This window comes from Antedon mediterranea, chromosome 7 (assembly GCF_964355755.1).
Source record: "Antedon mediterranea chromosome 7, ecAntMedi1.1, whole genome shotgun sequence".
In the NCBI taxonomy this organism is placed as follows: domain Eukaryota; kingdom Metazoa; phylum Echinodermata; class Crinoidea; order Comatulida; family Antedonidae; genus Antedon; species Antedon mediterranea.
In genome coordinates this window covers 21,007,536-21,027,544 of record NC_092676.1, presented here as the reverse complement: position 1 = coordinate 21,027,544, position 20,009 = coordinate 21,007,536, and the positions used below count along the sequence as shown (strand labels likewise).

The following is a 20,009-nucleotide window of genomic DNA, read 5'->3' as shown; positions in this document are numbered from 1 at the left end:
TTGAGCTTTTGTTTATTTTTATTTTGTCACATAATTAATAAAAATTTACAGATGTTGGAATTGATGCTACCATGAATTCTACTGCTGTGTTGGTCGACCACGCCCATATCCTCCTTTCTGAAATAAAAAAAGCAAAAACATTCAAGATATTGTCGACAGAGTTGTAGAGTGAGAAAACAATTATAAATTATCCTTCCTTAGCACATTGTTGGTTTAGAACCAAGGCATAGTTTCAAATTCAGATTACATTTTAAAATGTTTGAATATGGAGGAGTGGAGAGACACACACCAGGGTCTTAAAATTGTAAAATTAAATTTGGATGTTTCAAAATGTAGAAGGGGCTGGGGCTACTACTAATAATTTTAGTATACAGCAATAAATAAAAACATTTACGTACAAATTCAAATGCAGGAGAGGCTCCGGCACCGGCTTCACCCTTCTTGTCTGGTCCGCCACCAGCTGTAAAAAAGGTTACATTAGTTATTGTATTAATTGACATATTTCTAAATGTCCACTATTTCCTTTCTTGCAAAATTATGTCTGGAAAGTCATATTCTTGTATTCCAAGCAACAATAAGTACAGTAGAAGCTTTGTTTTACGTACCCTGATTTAATGTTCCATAGATTATACATACACATATTTATTTTATGTCTTTAGGCAATGTGGCCAAGGATTACCAATAGTAAATTAATCACTGTCCTATCAGATAGGTGGTAATCCTCCTGATACAGGGGCTATTGTGTGAACCAGTTCACCGGGGTAACCCCCTACACATACACATAAAATGATCGATGACATCATCATTTTTAGTAATTTAATTTTCTTATACTGAGGGTGCAATTTATAAACAGCAGACCATAAGCCATGGCTGTGCAGTGCCCCCTACAGCAGGACTGTTTTTATTGATAGAAAATACAAGAGCATTGATTTTTTCTTTATAAAATATCACACAGCCTGCATATACTTTTATAGTAGGCTAGGCCTAGCTAGATGTGAGGGTAGGCCTGGTCTTTTGGTCTCGTACAGTACTTAAAATGAAGGGTCTACTGTATATTGCAATGCTACTATATTTAGAATCACTCACCTGGTCCTCTTCGGTAACTATCTCTCTGGCCTGCTTCGGCTGAACTTGGACCACGGTTGTCAAAACCTACAATTAAAAACAAAAAGGACAAAATAATACAAGGATTGACTCATTGGCTATGAGATCAAACGGTTATCCAATGTGGTTGCCCATGCTAACGCAATGCTGCCAATCACATAGAGCGTATTTTGCAATTAGCAGCATTGTCTGTTGCCGGGGCAGGTCCTCAATGAAAATTGCGAATCAACTGTTGCTATTTTAAATCAGATAAAACCAATGCATGTTTCAACCATTCCATTTAATTGTTGTCTTGTCATGATATATTTTGTTAGGGTCAGCTTCAGCTGGATGGACCACCCTCATAAAATAAATTATCATTTTTCATCTACAGTATAACAGAAATTGACATACTTTTGGGTCGTGGTCTTGACTGCTCTGGTCTTGCCTGTCGTTTGAGGGTTGATGGCACAATTTCTGGTGGAAGGTGCAAGAAGTCTCTCAAGTACTGGATACCTTCATTTGACAGATACCAATAGTAATGTCTCCAAGCAAACTGTTCTTTTACATAGCCACGGGACTTCAAAGACTACAATAAATTTACATTCAAATATACATTATATATTTACATTCAAATATACATTATATATATATATACTGGAGACAGTACTGTTTCGATCTTATTAGATCTCGTCAGTGCAGCTCAGGTTTCTAAATGAAATGTACCGCAGAACTGGCACAATATATAGGCTGAGCCAGGTATGCGGGACATGGTACACTGATTATGAACACAAAGAGTGCACAAGCTCAACGAGCGTGCTTTGCAAAATGCTAATAGTATTCACAACAAAAATGCACCGTTTCGAAATGAAGAGTGCTCTACAAAACAACATACTATATATGAATATAGCAGAAAGTAGAGGAGCGTAATATATACATATAAGTTTAAAAAACTGTAGAACTCTATTAAGCAGACACATTTCAGACACAACAAAGTGTAGGGATATCCCACTCCCTCCTCTAAAAAAATGTGTTGTTCTGATACTATAGTGCCTAAAAAATAGCACAAAATAAAAAACAAAAGGTTTTAGAATTTATAAAATATGTTTCAGGTAATAAAAACAGAAAGCCAACCGATAAACCAACCAGCTTCTATTTTTTTAAACATTGACACACATTAGTGTTAAATATTTAATTAATAAAAAGAATAAAATAATAATATATTTTTCTGTATTATTAGAAAAAAGTGAGCATGTACAATCTTCTTTGCAATAAATCAAAATACTTACACCCAAGGCTTTGATAACTTGAAGGTTAGGAACATCTAGTTCTGGGTGTTTTGCCAGAGTATAGTCTTTCTTGGCTACCATTACACCTTCTTTGAATAAGTGTTCATAAATGGCAACACGGTTTTTCTTTGGCATCAACATCCTAAAAAAAGAAAGGTAGGTTAAGAAAAAAGATGTCAATCAATTGTGCCAGTTTTAGTAAATTTATTTCCTCATTTACAATTTTACTACACCTATGTAGTGTTTACTAGGCTATATTAGAAAATTGTAGGGCTACCTACCCTTGGGCCTAGCTAGCTAGGCCAGTAGTATAGTAAAAGATGTACTGTACAACTTTACAAACCTGACTTCTACTATAGCTAGGGCCTAGTTATATTAATACAATAATAGTACTACACTGTTACAGTACTAAGCCTAGGCGGATTAAAACAGAAGACTAGGCTGATTAAAACAGAAGACTAGGCCTAGCCTAATTAGAACATATGGGCCAAATCTACTAGTCTATCCTTTTTTAAGTCTAGTAGGCCTCCATGTAAGCTAGGCCTAGGATCGCCCGTGTCCAGCACGCCATTCTCAACGGAAATCCCCCGCAGCAACAGTCGCACTTGACTTGGGCATTACTACTGGGGGCCTAGCTAGGCCTGCTCTAGCCTTATCGGTACGATAACAAAGTCACATAGGAAAAGAAAATGAATCAACGGAAAAGATAGGTTTGTTTTAAACAGAATATTTCAACTACCAGCCTAGGCCAGGCCTAGCTAGGCTTCTTTTTTAGTCAGTCAGCTGAACGTACGTACACAACGCACATTCGGCCTCCCAAGAAAAAAATAATTGCGGACAATCTACTGCCGAAAAAAATGTTTTTAGACAAAATATTGTGATTATTTTAAATCTAAAACGTAACACAACACATAATAACATGAAATAAACAATTTATTCGACAAAAGTGGTGCTACAAACACGGATGTTGATTGATTTTATTGTAAGGATATTTCTACCTGAATTCACGAATGTGTGTCCACCATTAAAAAGAGGCAGATACAATAATAGAGGGCGCTACATCAAAATTCAGTCTCTCATCACAATTATATCAAAATTATAAAGTTTTAAATATAAAATAGTTTTTCAGATTTTATTTAATTATCGTACTAACAAAAATGCGTATTTGTTTCTAATTAAAACAACCAAAAGCGCGACATAATTGTAGGCAATAATTTGTTTTCTTCTTAATTTTTTGTTAACAATTTACAGCTTTGCCAATTGTCAAGTCCACCAAAGCAGATTAACTGGATGACTCTCGAGTTGTTTTTTAAAATGTATGTATGATTTTCAGATATTTCAAAAGCAATATGACATACTGTAATTCATATTTATTAAGTAATAACGACATACTACACGCACAGCAATTGTATTAAACTACTGTACATGGCACACTATGTGACTACAAAAAAAAGTTACCTTATACAATCCAAATCCTAAAAATGTCATTGAAATCTGTTTGGTTAGGAATCAACAAACTGAAGTATAGTGAATCAATGCAATGGACATTAGTATAGTACTGACAAAGTACTACCGAAATATGCTTGTGGTTTCTCCTGATCTAGATTAAACTTTGATTTGATTGGTTCCTACCATCTTCACAAAATACCCAAAATATATTTCAATGTATAACTGCCCTCTTTAGAAGCAAGAACAGTAACGATCCGTATACAAAATAAAACTTTCCAATTCTGCTGCATTCAAAACATTGCCTAATTCATAATATTGTATTTATTCACCTATATGGAAATGTAAAACCTTAGTACCACTGTATCTGCACTACTTTAATTGCGTATCTACCTTTTCTTTAGAACCAAATGGGAAAGGTCTATTGGTACCAAGAGCAGTTTATTACTGTTTAAACCTTTTATTGCAGAAGGCCTACTTAATTTATTCTTACAACGGTTCCTCTGTGTCCATTTTGCATAAACCTTTTCATTTATCTCTATATAAAATTTAGTAAAGTACTGTTAAAATTATATTACAATTGCAGTGATCATTACCATGATATGTATCATCATCTTAATGAATATTCATCATTATAATGAATATTCATCAATGATGGTGATAAATATTCATCACCTTATTGAATATGTATATAATATCAATTACTATGGATTCACCACAGCCATTTAGTTTATTTTTAGTAAGTACTAATTGTTCTACAAACCAAAGTGTTATTTATCACATCAAAATGAAGGCATCAAACAGACATCTTAAGTTCTGTCTACACTATCAAACTAGTTTGACAACAAGTGTGATGTGCCCAAATATGGTAGTGATATGACACCATAACGTCCATATATGGGCACATTACATTTTTTGTCACATAAAGTTTGATGGTGTAGACAGAGCTTTATATAATAAATACTCTTGCACACAAAGCAATCACTAGTAGGCCTAGGGCTACTTAAGCCTCAGCCTGGTCAAAGTTGTCAATTCATGGATCTTGAGGTTGTCTTGGTGTATCTATTGTACTCATTTCAATCTCTGGACTGGAAAAGAACGGACTGGGCTGCAGACAACGTCCCTGCTTGTAAGAAAACAAACAATGTTAATCATTTTACACAAATGGCAGACTATAAGTATGCTAATATGGTGTTTGTAACTACAAACTGATGTATCTACAGTACCTGGTTATTTCTCAATGGTGTTGGTGTATGAAACATCTTGAAAGCATGTTGCACCTTTGCTGAGCTACAAAGAAAGTAATTATGAAATATTACAATCAGTGGTGCAATTAACGCAGAGGTCTGAGGCCCCTGGCTTAGGAACCCCAAGTGGCCCTCCAATGCTGGAGGCCTCATGTGTTTTTAGCATTTTTCGGCACACACCAATCGTCATGCAGTACACACCAATCGTCATGCAGTACATACCAATCGTCATGCAGTACACACCAATCGTCATGCAGTACACACCAAACGTCATGCAGTACACACCAATCGTCATGCAGTACACACCAATCGTCATTCAGTACACACCAATCGTCATGCAGTACACACCAATCGTCATGCAGTCAAATATTGTGTAATTTATACCGCCACCTATCGACAAAATTGAAGGCAGAGGAGGCGTTCCATAATTTTGGGCATGGTTTTAGCATTAGTTTAGAAAATCAGTCAGTCATAAGCAAGTTGGGCTAGTGTACAGGTAGGAATATTATTCTATACATATTATTTTTTTATGGGATTCCCCTGTTTGCTCTCCAGGAGTCTCTATTTTTTACCTGCTTATCAGCTTTCTGTTGGAGGGCGTGTTAAATGGATTCTTCCAGTTTTCTAGGGTCTTTTTCTCCAGCCTAGATCTATAGTCTGTACTGCTGATTCTTGGACTACGACGTACGCCATCAAATTGGAAGCCTTTGGAACATCTTCTTGTTGACTTTGGACTTAAGGTTACATCCCTACTGAAGTAGTTAGTATTCAAGAAAAATAAAATATAAATAATAAACTTTGAATCTAATAAGAATTGAGTATAATAATAAGGTTTACTAAACTGTGTATGTTCAAACCTTACTGTTTTTGTTGGAAATTTAGCAGGAGTTAAATAACAAGAACAAGAGAAAGTTAGCATGTGATATGCCTCTAATACCCTTTTCACACCTGCATATATTGTTATAACTTTTAACAAGTTATAACCAGGTTTGATCATACATGAACCATGAGAAATCTCGGGAGAAAACATAGTTTTTAGTGCTATTAGATTACTATGATTATTGGTCAGTTTCACAACAGGGCACCGTGCTCGCAGGAACAACTCCCTCCGGTATCATCCAGTACATACAACAGGAAGTCAAGAAGATAATATTATCTTGTATTTTTTTAGATGTTTTTATATGAATGGTTTTATGCTATATTTGTTTTTATTGTGTTTTCTTTGTTATTATGACGAGCAATGAATTTCCATTTTGAGGATCAATAAAAGTTATCTTATCTTAACTCAGGACTTCTCGAAACAAAAACAGGTCTCTCATCAGTGTTTTTCTTGAATTTTCTGGTAATTCTCTCGAGATTTCACAGGGGTCCCTTGTTTTTCCAGAAAATTGTTTTAACTATGCAAGATGTTGCTTTGTTTAACTTTTTGCAGGTATGAAAAGGGTATAATAATCTCACCTACCCTGTGTGTAAAGCTTTGGAATTTCCACTGTTGTTTTTTCCTGTATTCCGTCCTCTATACCTGGTGTCATATGGAGCCTAAGTATATACAGTAGTATAGAAATAAGTAATGACATAAATTAGCTTTGTCTTCAAAGTAAAAGTGAGGTTTACAGCAAAAGTTCACATAATGAATTGTAACTGAATTGACATTTTATTACAGGGGATAAAAGGTATCTAAATACTTGCTTTCATTGTTATATCTTTGCTCTGAAACGCCAAAGGATTTGTCGTCTCGTCATTCTCTTTCGGTGGTGGCGAGATCGAGACGGAACTTAAACGTCTCTCGGTGGATGAAACTTCGTCCTGTTCTTTTTGGTTAGTCTGTTGTCTGGTGACCACATGTCCTGGGTACTTGCGATGGCGCTCTTTTCTCTTTTTAGTTGCTACTACTTGTGATTTATTGCCCAATGATGGTCCTTGCTGTCTTTGACTAGCAGGGGTAAAGATGTTGACGATTCTCTTGAACAATGAACCTTAAAGGCAAATACACAGTAGTATAATTCAATAGTATTAAGATCAGTAACAGTGCAACCTACAATTGCACAATACCAAGCCAAATTGTGGTTTACTGGAAAGTCCAGTTTTCAAAATTGTAGGAAAGAATTTTGGTGCATTGTTGTGAATTACAATTTTGGGGGTTTTTTTTGGAGATAACTGTTAAACCAGAATCCCATTGTCTGTCCAGTTTTTTTTTTGTGTTTTTTTTAAGGGAAGAATATATCTTTAAGATGTAATCTGACTGAATCAAAAACCACACTAACCTTCTGCTGCGTTTGTCTTGTGCCTCTTTGATTTTTGCTCATATTCATCTGCCATCAGAGCTCTCTTGCGACCTGTATCAGACACACACACCGACAGATAATATTCCATGTTTGATGTCAATGCAAGCATCAAAGTGCCAAGTGTTGAGGGTTAGTAATGGTGATACAATTTGTGCTCTTTGCAAGTGCCCATCATGCAAATTGTTAGTAATTTCATAAGAATAAATAAAATTGCTTTTTGAAAAATAGTTCAATAAATTATGAAACAAGCCATGCCAGTGGATATCGCATGATGCATTATGGGAAATGATATGAATGTATGGGTATGATATGATGCGAAGATATGTTAATGGTAATTATGGTCTTAAATAGTGCATGATGCATTATGGGTATAGTATTTCGCATGACATGACTAATCTAAAGCCCTGTCTACACTATCAAACTAGTTTGACAAAAAAGTTTTATGTGCCCAAATATGGTAGTGATATGCTTAAATATGGTAGTGATATGACTCCTCATGTCCATATATGGGCACATCACATAAAGTTTGATACTGTAGACAGAGATTAAGAAGAGGGGAGTCAGAAGGTACAAACTGAAGGAGCAAGGTTATATACGTTACATGTAAGCTCCTTATCAATTATGAAAATTATATGTGAGGGAACAATGAAAAAATAAATATTTTTGTTTTACTTGTGTATGCAGGTAGTATTTATTTTCCTTGATTTATAATCTTAAAACATTTTATATTTGTCAAAATAAAATGCAAATGATTGAACATTATTTTAGCATTTTTATTTACAAAGATTCACTCTCCCCTTACATCCACTCCCCTTCCCCTTACACCCCACTGCCTCCTCACCCAAGTTTACAATCTAAGTGTTTACCAGAAGGGTTGACTTAAAATGATGTTTGGGGTGACCTTTTTCAATCTTAGATATACAATGTTTTATATATTTTTGTTATCTATGAAACTACTAGTGATTATGGAAATTTAATCTCTACTTGCCCTCAGCATGTGAAAACTGATGCTACATTAATTCTACTTGCCCACGATTTGTGGGAACTGATGCCAACCTCTCTATAGCATCGTATTCTAGTATTGTACTAATTATCTAACACATAATTTGTTTACAATGTAGGTAATATATTAATATATTGTTTAGTCGTAATATAGTATAGTTATAGCAATAAAAATAAGATATATGATACCATAAAAATAAATAAACTTTAAATTTTAAGTGAAGTTCATAATAATAAATAGCCTATTTAGATAAATATAATTAAATTCCTATAAATATATAATACATAAGTACATTTTAATTGTGTTAAATATTTCCAACTGCAAACTGAATTTGATTCATGATATTCTACTTTCTACAAAATATATATGTTTTTTTATTCAATTTTCTAATATTCTAGGAAATAAGAACTTTGTAAAATGTACTCTAGTGTCTACTTTAGTTAATAAAGAAAATTCCCAGTTCCAGACACCTCTGAATATTAGTAACCAAATGACATGCTTTAAACTGGTTTTACACTAATGATAATCAATTGGAATATTTAACCAGTTTATACCAGTAAACCAGTTACTACAATAACCAAATTACAGTAAAACCAGTTAATTTCAAATGGATTTGATTAGAAATTTATAACTGGTTTATAAACTGGAATTTTCTCCTGCAGGTATAAAGATTTATTTGCTGAGAAAAATGGCATATGCTAAAACAACCATTAGTTAATGGCACATGTTTTAAATTTGGAATTAGGGAACTTACTGTAAAAAAACACACAAAAGTAATTTAAATTTCTCCATAGTAATTAAACCTGCCTGAACACCACCTAAACACATATTAGTAATATGGATTACTGATCACAAAGGAAAAAATATGGTTTTGTAGTACTGAGATTATAATACTAGATTACAATGGTAAACACGTATATTTCAGTAATTTTTTCTGAGAGAACATTTACAACAGAGAAGAAGTGTTGCCGTGAGTTACTGTATGCAACAGTTACCAGCGACAGCATTGGAGGAGAGAGCTGCCAGATCGCCATGAAAAAAGTTAGGCTCCAGGGCCAGTTGTTGCAATCTGCCTCCTCTTCGCCATCGTTTTAAGGCCTTCACACACATAGAGGCTACATCGAGGCAATGGAAAGAAAGACACATTTCACTAAGTGTCCAACTTAGTATAACAAATTGATAGTAGTAATTTAACTAATATGTATTCTACTGGACTAATACTAAAACGGGCTCTGCAATAGAATCATTTTTGACAAGGAAGCTTTCCTCCACCAATTCAATAAATCTATATTCTTAAAAAACATACAATTTCTTTCAAGAAAAAGCACAGTACAAGAAGGTGATAGAAATTGAAATACTCAAGCAACATTCACAAGATGTCTGTGTCTCTAAAGTACATTCCTAAATGTGTTCTTAATCTTAGCAACAAGGAGGAAAATTTAAAAGAAAGGGTAAAAAGAGTAAAGAAAACAAACAATCATAACATCTACTAACATAGAGCAAAAACAATAAATAAAAAATTAGAAATATTTAAAACTAAAATTGATTTGAGTTCAGAAATAAAAAACAACATAAACAATATTTTATAATATTCCGTAAAAATAAAACTGAATTATCTACTATTTGTGAACATTTTTTTTTTTTTATGTTTTTAATATTGTTTTTCCTGTGTATTAAATGGGTTATGGTTAACCTAGATTGGTAAGATTCTGACTGTACATTACACTTAATTGGATATCATCCTTCATATTGCGACTTCTGACATTTTCATTATGTTTTCTATTAGCCATATAGAACTGAATATATTTTCTGTGTAGTTGGTCTATCCAGACAAAGTTGATTATTATATGTATGTTTTTCATTTTAACTATTATTATTATCTAAAGTCTCTAAATCCATATAATATAAGTAACTATATTAAATTATAGGAAAACCCTAATTGTTATTAATTGTAAAGTTGGAAAAAACTTTTTAATATTGGTAAATTGCATAAACACACACAAAAGCATTGCAAAACCATGCTGAATAAAACAAGCAAAACAAAATGCACATTTTGCTCATGAATTAAAAAAAATGAATGAATATTGTAATAGTGTAGTACAAGTGTGTAGCATTTGAAATGCAAATCAAAAAGTGCAAAAACATTGTCAATATAAACAATTAAATATAGTATATGATCAAAGAGGTACAGTCAACTCTCCCAATACCGGACTCTCTGAAAACCAGAAACTCTCCCAATACCAGACTTTTTTTGAGGACCAAAAGGTCCCAAATTTATTTTTACCATTAAAAACACATTCCGAAAACCAGACTTATTTGGCCGGCCCAAAGGTGTCCGGTATTGGGAGAGTTGACTGTACAAGACTTGTACAGGATAGATATATGACCGGTGCGATCCGTAGTAAAATACAAATTTACAAACGTAGCTGTGGTTACAATAATAGTGTAGTGCACATTAAGCAATGTCTGGCAATAATTGCGGCTTCATTGGAAATATCATTGTGTTGTGTGTGATGTGCCTAAATATGGTAGTGATATGCCCAAATATGGTAGTGATATGACATCAGCATGTGCATATATGGGCACATCACATTTTGCTGTTTGATAGTGTAGACAGGGTTTTAGGATCCTGAAGATTTTGTTAATGTGCACTTTCAAACCTGTATGTAATTTAGGCCAATATAGTTTCTACTGGTTTTGCAACCACTATTAACCCTTCTTGAACTAGTTTACCTCTTACCTTGTTTCGCTTTCTCAATCTCTTCATCAACAATAGCTTGTATGCTGTCAATCTCCCACCGATGGACTGTCGTCTCCCAGAGTACTGGTAATAAGCTATCTGACTTTGCACTGTAAAAAATACAACCACTACTTGATTTGAATTCTAATTATAAAATGGATTCATGATTCCTTTGTATGGTTTATTAAAATTTCAATTTTACTAGAGCAAGTTTAAAGCAATAACTTTCTTTAAACTCAGCCACATCCATGATAAACAGTTTGCGGTCTTCTAAAAGCCTGTTTATACTAGAATGATAACAAACGTCAATAAAAAATGTATCATTTTTTATCATGCTTAGTGTAAACAGGTCTTCGGTCTCCTAGTAGAAAAAACACAGCAATATACAGAAAAGTAGTTTATACCAAACTAATTTTTAAAGCATGAAAAATATGTATAGGTACTCACTAAGCCACTGGCACATGAAGTAGGGAAGGCAAGATCAGTGACATATCTGTGGTGGACATAATTTTATCTTCAATGATTTCCAACAATGCGAGGCCAACTCGAAAAATAACTGTAACTCCTAAACACATAAAAGTATAAGTTATTTGAATTAATCTGAATGTTCGTTTACTACAGAATTATTCCACATAGACACCCCTCATGAAAAATGAAACAGTTCTGGTGCAATGTATATAATGCCATACTACTCTACCTATTGTCCTGTGTAATCTTATTTTGAAACCGAATAAATTAAAATAAAATAAAATATGAATTTTCTTTATTCTTTTACAGTACCTGTCAAGTGACTGGAAATGTGAAATGCTTAGAGGTGACCATTATAGTATAATGGTCTATCTTGGTTTATCAAGGCAGTCTAACAATAGCACACTGAGCTCAACTTGCCAAGATAAGAAATAGTAACAATCCTTTGATCTTATGTCTGGCTGCGACAAATACCAACAGTATGTACATTCTTCGAGCAGTGTCTGCTAAGGGTGTAGAATGATCGTTTCGCAGCCTCAGATAAAGTCTTTGATCTCTGGAGCTCAGCATCCTGTTGTTAGATTGCCTTGGTTTTATACAGGTACAATTACACAAAATAAACACTGGTACAACATAGACAAGTGAAGAATAGTTGTGATAGAGATACAGAGACATATGTGAAAAACAGTAAGAATTACTGTACCTTGCATTATAAGATGATCCCATATTGATAGCACTGTGTCCCAACATGGTAATGATGTATACAGGCACATAAACCATGGAGTGATAAACATTAATGGATGGACACCAACTTTCTCCTATGAAAATAACAACAAATAAAATTAAATGAAATGCATGAAAAAGAATTGTCTCAACAATAATATATTCAAATTTTGTATGAAATTGAGTACTTATAAAGGTAGGTACGGTCTATGATGAAAGAGGTGACAATCCAATATTAAAATTCAGATTGCCAGCCATATGTCACAAAATCAAATGGGTAAAAAGTGTACATGAATTTATATTCACAATTAACCTTTCATTTTGAGATCTGAGCAATAGATTCAAAACAGGCACAATTGTGGATTGGCAAGCACAAAAAAAATCCATGACAATAGTGTCGATCACTATATAGTGCAGCATAGATATGCATTGGTTTGCGTGAGTTGATTGATAATGACTCTGGTCACATGCACTGCATAACAAGTAAGTTGATAATGATTCAGGTCAGGTTATATTAAGTTTAATGCAGTGAAACTATGTTGGACATTATGCATACTAATGTTTAGTTGATACATAGTCAATAGAAGTATTGACTATGGTTGATAATGTAATAATCTAAGTATACAAATCATTATACTATCCCTTTATAATATAATACATTTAATATGGTAACTGTATATGGACAGATTATTTAGAATAAAAATGCACCCACTGTTAACTAAAAATTTGACAGCTCAAGAGGAAACCATGGGCCAAAGGCACAACACAGAAGTGGGAACTTCTTGGTAATCTCACAATCACATACATAACATTATACTATCCATTTATAATTTCCTTCGACCATTTATAATTATAATACATTATAATTAACTTTATATATGGACAGGTTTTTTAGAATAAAAATCCACCAACTGTTAACTAAATACTTGACAGCCCTTGAGAAGGAACCATGGGCCAAAGTGGGAACTTCTTGGTAAAATATAATCTATAAAACATATCATACAGTAACAGTTTTGCTACTGTGGATTTTTGTAGGTATACATCTAAGAGAAAATCAATTTAGCTATCAATTACTAAGTGAATTATTTGTTACAAAGAGCAGGTGAAGTAATTATTCACATTGTAAGCAACTACAGTAGTAATTGCTTTCAACACATTTTTATCTGTTTGTCGCTTTATCCAAGGAAGTCCACAAATTAAGCCTATTGTACAGGAAATATCAACGCCCACGAAGGATAATTTTGTTTACGTAACAGGTAATTCACTTTTGTTAAATTTAAAATATTTAAGTGCAACGCAAGTCCGTGGAACAAACACAATTCATTCAATTCATGTTGTGATTGGTCAAATTACTTGCGTTGCGCTTTTGTCCTTGCGTTGTCTAGTGGAGACAGTATTTTTAATATATATTGTGTAGTGGAGACGGTATTTTTAATATGGTATATATTGTGTATTGAAGACAGTATTATTAATATTATATCTATATGTTTGGTGTAGATTAGAATAGACACATTTATTTATTGAGGAAAACAATGATATTAAGCTTTAATGTGTAGTACTTGTTGCATTATGCAAAAATCAATATGGTATCCTTCCTAAAATGCACTAGGATTTTCAATCAATCTGTTTAAATAGTAGTATAATGATAATCAATAGAAATCAATAGATCAAACAATGCATTGACAAGGATGAAATTATAATGAAATTAACTTGTTTTGAATTAATATATTTGAGTCTCTCAATAACTAATATGATTATTATTCACAAACTCTACTTTCTACATTTTTATATGGAACATTGTGTGTTTATTTTGTACTGGGCATGCATTTTTTACATGAATATCAGTGCAGTGAAAAATGTTATAGTTCTTGGTAATTTGACTAAATAAACTTGTAACTAATTACACATGAGGTGTTGATGGTAGTCTATAAGTGCTAGCTTACTTGGATAAACTGACATTAGAGAAGAGAACTACAACTCGAATATATACAATCAATCAAGTCATGGGCATTACATAATAATTGTTATGTGTGTTTTAATCATCACTTAGACAAAATAGATATTTGAAATGAAAATAAGTGGATAAAAGAAAATTAAAAAATATATTCTTCGACTAAAAACATAATTATTATAGATAGGCCTTATTTCACGATTGTCAATTTGAATAAACAGCAAAAACATATTTAATGAGTTGAATTAGCTTACCAGATGCCTATACAGTAATGGCTTTCTTTGCTTAAGTAGACATTTAAAAACCTCTGCATGACGCTGTATTCTGCAACATTAAACATAACGTATGGTATTATATGAAAAGTAAAACCGAGTAATTTAAATACTGTTGATTTAAATATGGAGACAATATTTTTAATATATTTATGTAGATTAGATGCATTTATTTATTAAGAAAAACAGGGATATTAAGTAAAGAGTAGATTTAAATATTAAAGTGCAGTAGAATCCCTATTAATAAAAGGGCATTTTCTCTCTTCTCTTTTTCTTTTTTTTGGTTGGCCTCTGAATAGTGGTTGGCCATGGCCATATATTGTCTTTTGTTAATTTCATGGGAAAATGTCTCTTTAATAGTGATGATGTCCCCACAATAAAGTGTCGGAAAGGAAGAGTAGGGAGGTTCTTCTACAGTATGTCTAAAGAATGCATACAATTTTTGCATAATTTTTGTTGTTATCAATCAAAATCATTTTATTCCATAAAACTATTAAGATATGTAAAAAAATTTCATCAAAAAGTTATGGAAAATGGAACTCAAAATAAGCAATGCGAAAGTCTCCAAATTTCTATGGTACCGTAATACTCCTATACTAGTGAATGTCTGTATATTGTATGTTACACAGACATAACAACTATGCCTCTACAATTTATTGTTTATGTTATAAACTATGCAATTCAAAGTATCTGTACCTGCCCATGGATGAGTTAAAGTAGCCCGACAGATACTTGGCCTTTTCAAATAACACGACCATTACCCAAAATGCATCAACTTCATCTAGATTCATTAAGAGCATTCCGACTATATAAGACATACCTACAATTAAAAAAAATATAAATATTTATTTGATAATATAATAGCCAACTCTCAATTTGTTTTTAAGACTTTAAGACTGGCTATTAACATAGTTTATAGATTTAGAAATCACATTTTTATCGTCCATATGTTGGTTATTATATATTATGGACTCAGACATAAACAAATGACAACACAGGTTTGTTCGTTGTAGTTGGTATGAATCCTCCCTCAATACATCACATGCGCTCCATATTGTTCCCTCTTGACCTCTCCCTTACCACCCTCTATCTGGTGTTATATTGGAGGGCTTACAGTAAATAATCATATTCCATAAGCAATATTCTTACCCTGGCAGTAGCCAACAGCTGGGTTGTATCTGGCATAAACAGCAAGAACACGAAACAATGCTGCCCGCCCCTCAACGCCCTCTACCCCATTGCCACGAAATCTACGATGAAGTGGGAACGTACGATCTAAAGTCAAGGTAAAAAGATATATCGCAAATTAAAAATTGGGGTGGATTGGAATAAGGGTCTTGATGGTGTTTTTACACTTTAAGGCCAATTTACACAGACTGGCAGTAACGGTAATAAAAATATAGAATCTATATTATTCCTTATGACCATTTACACATATCGCGGATGTTTTTTACGCTTAGATACTAGATACAGATTCTTCGTGGGACAAGCTACGCGGTTTTCCGTTTATTGTTACCGTTCGTCTGTGTAAACTGGCCTTTATACCCACTACAGTAAAATGATCTCATTGCTTTTTTTTTTACTTTTGCTAGTTTAGCCTTTTGAGAGAATATTTAGTAATTAGTTTAGATTTATTCTGTGTGAATAATAATTTAATTAGTGTACACTGCACAACATGTTTTTTACATTCGGCCTTGGGTTAAAATACTTATTTATAATTCAAGAATTACTGTACTGTTAACAATAGCATATTAAATTAGTATTGATTGTGAATCATTATATATTTAATTTACTGTCCTGTATATTTTTTAATATAATATATTTACTACAATAGGGTATTAATCATATTCATGTAGTTCTTTTTATGTATAATTCTAATAATGAATAATGCATTATAAAAATATTTTTTACAATATTAATGCAAAATAAAGATGTTGACCATAACACAAAATAATTCAAGGCTACATACCGACGTCTACAGAGATTTGACGGATAACGGTGACTGGAATATGCGACTTTTCATAAAACTCCACGTTGTAGTCGTCTAAACTGTCGGACGCTAATTTACTAGAGCAATATTCGCTGATATTTAGGTCCACTAACTGCTGCCGCAGTAACTGAACATTCAACTGAAAAACAAGTGGAGATTTGCGATTGATAATGCTTGTTAATAAGATCTGTGCTATAATGTTTTGTCTGTGGTGTTTATTGAACTTGGAATTTACATAAAAGCAGCACTTGTTCAGTCAAGGTTTGAGGGTACAGTAACTGCAAATATTTTACTATTTAATCATTTGTCAAGTATATTACTTGCTTTGTAGTTAGACAGTTTGAACAAAAACATACACAATTTGTATTAGAATTTACTTGCTTTGACATGTACAGTATGTCAGTACCAGTAAGTACAAAACTTTTAGTTATTGTATTATAAGAACTACTGAAATGCAAACATCCTTTATACAGTATAGACCATACATATTGGTTTTCAAAAAAATTAATCAATAGTGTACAGAGTGAGTGAGTGGCCGAGCGGTTAAGACAGTGGAACCGTAATCACGTAGCCATAACATCGGCAGGGGTTCGAGGCTCACTCACTCCATGGTTCTGGTGGTAGAACGAGTTTTCTCGGATAAGGACTATAAACCGTAGGTCCAGTGTACACAACTTGCTCGTGTGCACTTTAAAGAACCTAGTACATCTTTGGAGACGAATAGGGGGTTACCCCGGTGTATTAGTACATCATAGCCACTGATCACCAACTGGGCCCTCTGGGAGATCAGTCTTTGACTGAAGAGGTCACCCAGTATAAAAATAAAACAAACAAACACACAAACACACAATAGAACTTTGAGATACCCTATTCAGACAGGGGACACTTCCTGTGTTAAACAAAAGAGGGGAAATACTTAACACTACAACCAACCTCTATTGTGGGGACACTTTGTTGAGCCCAAGGTGTCCCCTTTCCTTAATATGGGTTCTAATGGTGCAAAAATGCTTATTAAAATCCCAAGTTAACAGTAACCTACATCAATAGATAGTACAGTATGTGGAGACACAGCACTGGGAATCGGGTGCATTTTCGCAAAGTCTTTCTTTCTGAGCACTTAATATAATTACTATTTTATGGAGAAATTATCTTTAGTGCTATTGTCCTATTGATACCAGCCAAACAGATTTTACGGAAGAAAGACATTTCCTTTCATAGAGCTAAACGAATACAAAAGACAAATCATATACAGTATTCAAATTGTCAAGATCAACCTATTGACCTCTTTTTATTAAACAAATTAACTGTAAATACCAAATAATTGAATTTGCTTGAAGCCTGTAGCTTATTTATTCCCAAAACAGCTTTCCATAGCTTCCCTCTCAAATGGTGTGGAATTCCTCTACGGATGTGTGATTGCAGTTTACCTAGGGATTTGTTATCAATATCACCTGAAATCTGATCAAGAAACTTGGATAGTGCTTGTTGTTGAGATTCTGACAGGGCGCTGTAAATTGAAATAAAATTCATTAATTGTGTATAGTTCTGATAACTTAACTTGATTTTAATTTATATTTATTAAGTTAAAGGTTATGTCTGTTTGCCTGACTCCACCCTGTTCTTTGTATGGCTTCATTTTAGCCTGTATATTAATTTGTTTTTTTAATTTATAGTCAATGAGGTTGAACAGACAAAACAACATTTAGAGCAAAGTTACCAATAACCATAGTTCCTTCATTTTATAGTCATTCCGGCTGAACAATGATAGTATTTTGCCCTTATAAACCTTATTACAGTAATACATTTCATTGTTGTTATAGATTTGTTTCCATCTTTGCTGTAAATTGTAATTGAAGGAAATAAATATTTAATTTTTGATAGATTGACAATATTGGTAATTGATCTTCCATATTTTCCAATGCAATACAGTAAGTCTCTTGTTTGCCACAAAAACAGGAGGTTTTTATTAGATATTAGGCCTCATACTGTCAAAAATGAGAACCATACACAAATTGATGGTCATTTGAATGATTTTAAAAGTGCAATTAATTAAGGGAGAATGAACAATTAATTATGTTGTATAACCTTCCAACCCATCCTTATTTAAAATTAGCAAAATGTTTTTCATCACCTTTTGGTATATTCATGTTGTCGTTCAATCGTGTCATTTTTGGCATCCACACACGCAAAACCATACTCATCATAGATCATACCATCGTCTTTATCACATTCTGGTTTTTCATCGGTTACTAACTCCAGATTTTCATTGGTTTCTAATTCCAGATGCTCAAACGTTTCACTATCTGGGGTGTCTCTGTGTGCTTTTAATTCCCGATTTTCATCGGTTTCATATTCCAGGTGTTCGTCGGTTTCGCATTCTGGAAATTCATCGGTTTCGCATTTTAAAAGTTTAATGGGTTTCACCTCTGATTCTGAAGACATTGAAATGTTTTCACTGTCTAAATTTACAATGTCATTGAATTCTGGCAGTTCATTGGTTTCGGAATTTACTTGTATGGTTTCACATGATTCCATCATGTTTTCATTTTTGTTGCAATCATCTTTACATTCAGTTTGCATTCTGTTTTCATCGGCTTTGTCCAGTTCAACAAATGTTTCAGATGAATTGTTTCGTTCTGGATACGATTCTGTGGTTTCAAATTCCGGAGGTTGTATGCCAGATGTATTGCGGTTGCCTTCGAGTTGTACATTTGCTATGTTGGACTCTACAATTACGTCATTAAGTTGTACCAAAGGTTCACAGTTTTCGCCTTCTGGTTCAAGTACTAAAGTATCACTAGTATTTGGTTGAGTTTCATAGTTTGGTTGGTATGTTTTTGGTTTTTTCAGTGTTTCATTTCTTTTGCATTCTTTACTTGTAAAGTATGTTAGTTCACTCTTATTTTCTAGTTCATCCATTTTGGTTGTAGGCCTAGTAGAAGTACAGTAGTAGGACAGCAGTACTGGATAAAATATTTCGTTTTGTTGTTTATTAATAAACTAAACTTCCCATTTAAAATGTTACATCATTTATAATGAATCTCACTCATCTATCCTGTCCTCCTGCATGACCCACTCCACAGCTGAAATAAAAGATAGAAAAAACTAATAGGCATATGCCTAACAATGTAGCCTAGCTAGACCGGTGAGGTATGGATGCATTGCAACGGATTCCCGGTATAGTCGTTGAGAGCCTCTCTCCCCGCAGCATACTGCCTGCCTGGTGCTGGTCGGGTGGTCGGCGGTGTGCACTTAAATAGAGAGTGGTACTTACTAGGCCTACACACTGGCCAGCTAACTACGCCTGCGTATACGACATCCCACGAGTGTTGTTTAACATACTCTAGACTAAATCTAACCTAGACAAAAAGACAATTTATATTTTTTTTAAACTTGATAATACTGTATAGGCCTAGGTCTATATAATTTAATAACATACCTGCTGCTAACTCCTTTTTTTTTTCAAATACCAAACTGAGTCTGAGCCAATCCCTGTTGCCATTTACATGCTT

The 20,009-nt window shown here is 33.5% G+C and overlaps 2 protein-coding genes across 3 annotated transcripts; both read right to left on the bottom strand.

Annotated features, from left to right (window-relative positions):
* Positions 1–3,430, bottom strand: LOC140053854 (small ribosomal subunit protein eS10-like). Its single transcript, XM_072098576.1, has 6 exons — positions 3,371–3,430; positions 2,373–2,514; positions 1,498–1,672; positions 1,087–1,152; positions 399–460; positions 1–117 (listed from the first exon to the last, which is right to left on the bottom strand). The coding sequence occupies exons 2-6, from the start codon at positions 2,511–2,513 to the stop codon at positions 79–81; spliced, it is 483 nt and encodes a 160-aa protein (XP_071954677.1). The 5' UTR covers position 2,514; positions 3,371–3,430; the 3' UTR covers positions 1–78.
* A 297-nt stretch (positions 3,431–3,727) lies between these two features.
* On the bottom strand, positions 3,728–19,957 carry LOC140053853 (uncharacterized). 2 transcript variants are annotated; one of them, XM_072098573.1, is made up of 16 exons: positions 19,937–19,957; positions 18,629–19,580; positions 17,812–18,004; positions 16,477–16,636; positions 15,657–15,782; positions 15,204–15,327; positions 14,490–14,559; positions 12,265–12,379; positions 11,541–11,658; positions 11,094–11,203; positions 7,330–7,401; positions 6,755–7,041; positions 6,528–6,604; positions 5,638–5,817; positions 5,045–5,108; positions 3,728–4,941 (listed from the first exon to the last, which is right to left on the bottom strand). In XM_072098573.1, exons 2-16 carry the CDS (start codon positions 19,414–19,416, stop codon positions 4,852–4,854), a joined length of 2,574 nt encoding a protein of 857 aa, XP_071954674.1. In that variant the 5' UTR covers positions 19,417–19,580; positions 19,937–19,957; the 3' UTR covers positions 3,728–4,851. The 2 variants fall into 2 exon arrangements, with proteins under 2 accessions (XP_071954674.1, XP_071954675.1); XM_072098574.1 differs by having other exon boundaries at positions 5,638–5,814.
* Positions 19,958–20,009: the final 52 nt, after the last annotated feature.

What these genes read in the sequence shown, in the direction of transcription:
- LOC140053854 (XM_072098576.1), bottom strand. Translation starts at nt 2,513, where the DNA reads ATGTTGATGCCAAAGAAAAACCGTGTTGCCATTTATGAACACTTATTC. An exon ending in AAGTTATCAAAGCCTTGGGT is followed by an intron (nt 1,673 to 2,372) that starts GTAAGTATTTTG and finishes AATTTATTGTAG; the next exon opens with TCTTTGAAGTCCCGTGGCTA. An exon ending in GTCAAGACCACGACCCAAAA is followed by an intron (nt 1,153 to 1,497) that starts GTATGTCAATTT and finishes TTTTAATTGTAG; the next exon opens with GTTTTGACAACCGTGGTCCA.
- LOC140053853 (XM_072098573.1), bottom strand. Translation starts at nt 19,416, where the DNA reads ATGGATGAACTAGAAAATAAGAGTGAACTAACATACTTTACAAGTAAA. An exon ending in GGATCATCTTATAATGCAAG is followed by an intron (nt 11,659 to 12,264) that starts GTACAGTAATTC and finishes TTATGTGTTTAG; the next exon opens with GAGTTACAGTTATTTTTCGA. An exon ending in AACAGAAAGCTGATAAGCAG is followed by an intron (nt 5,109 to 5,637) that starts GTAAAAAATAGA and finishes CTTTCTTTGTAG; the next exon opens with CTCAGCAAAGGTGCAACATG.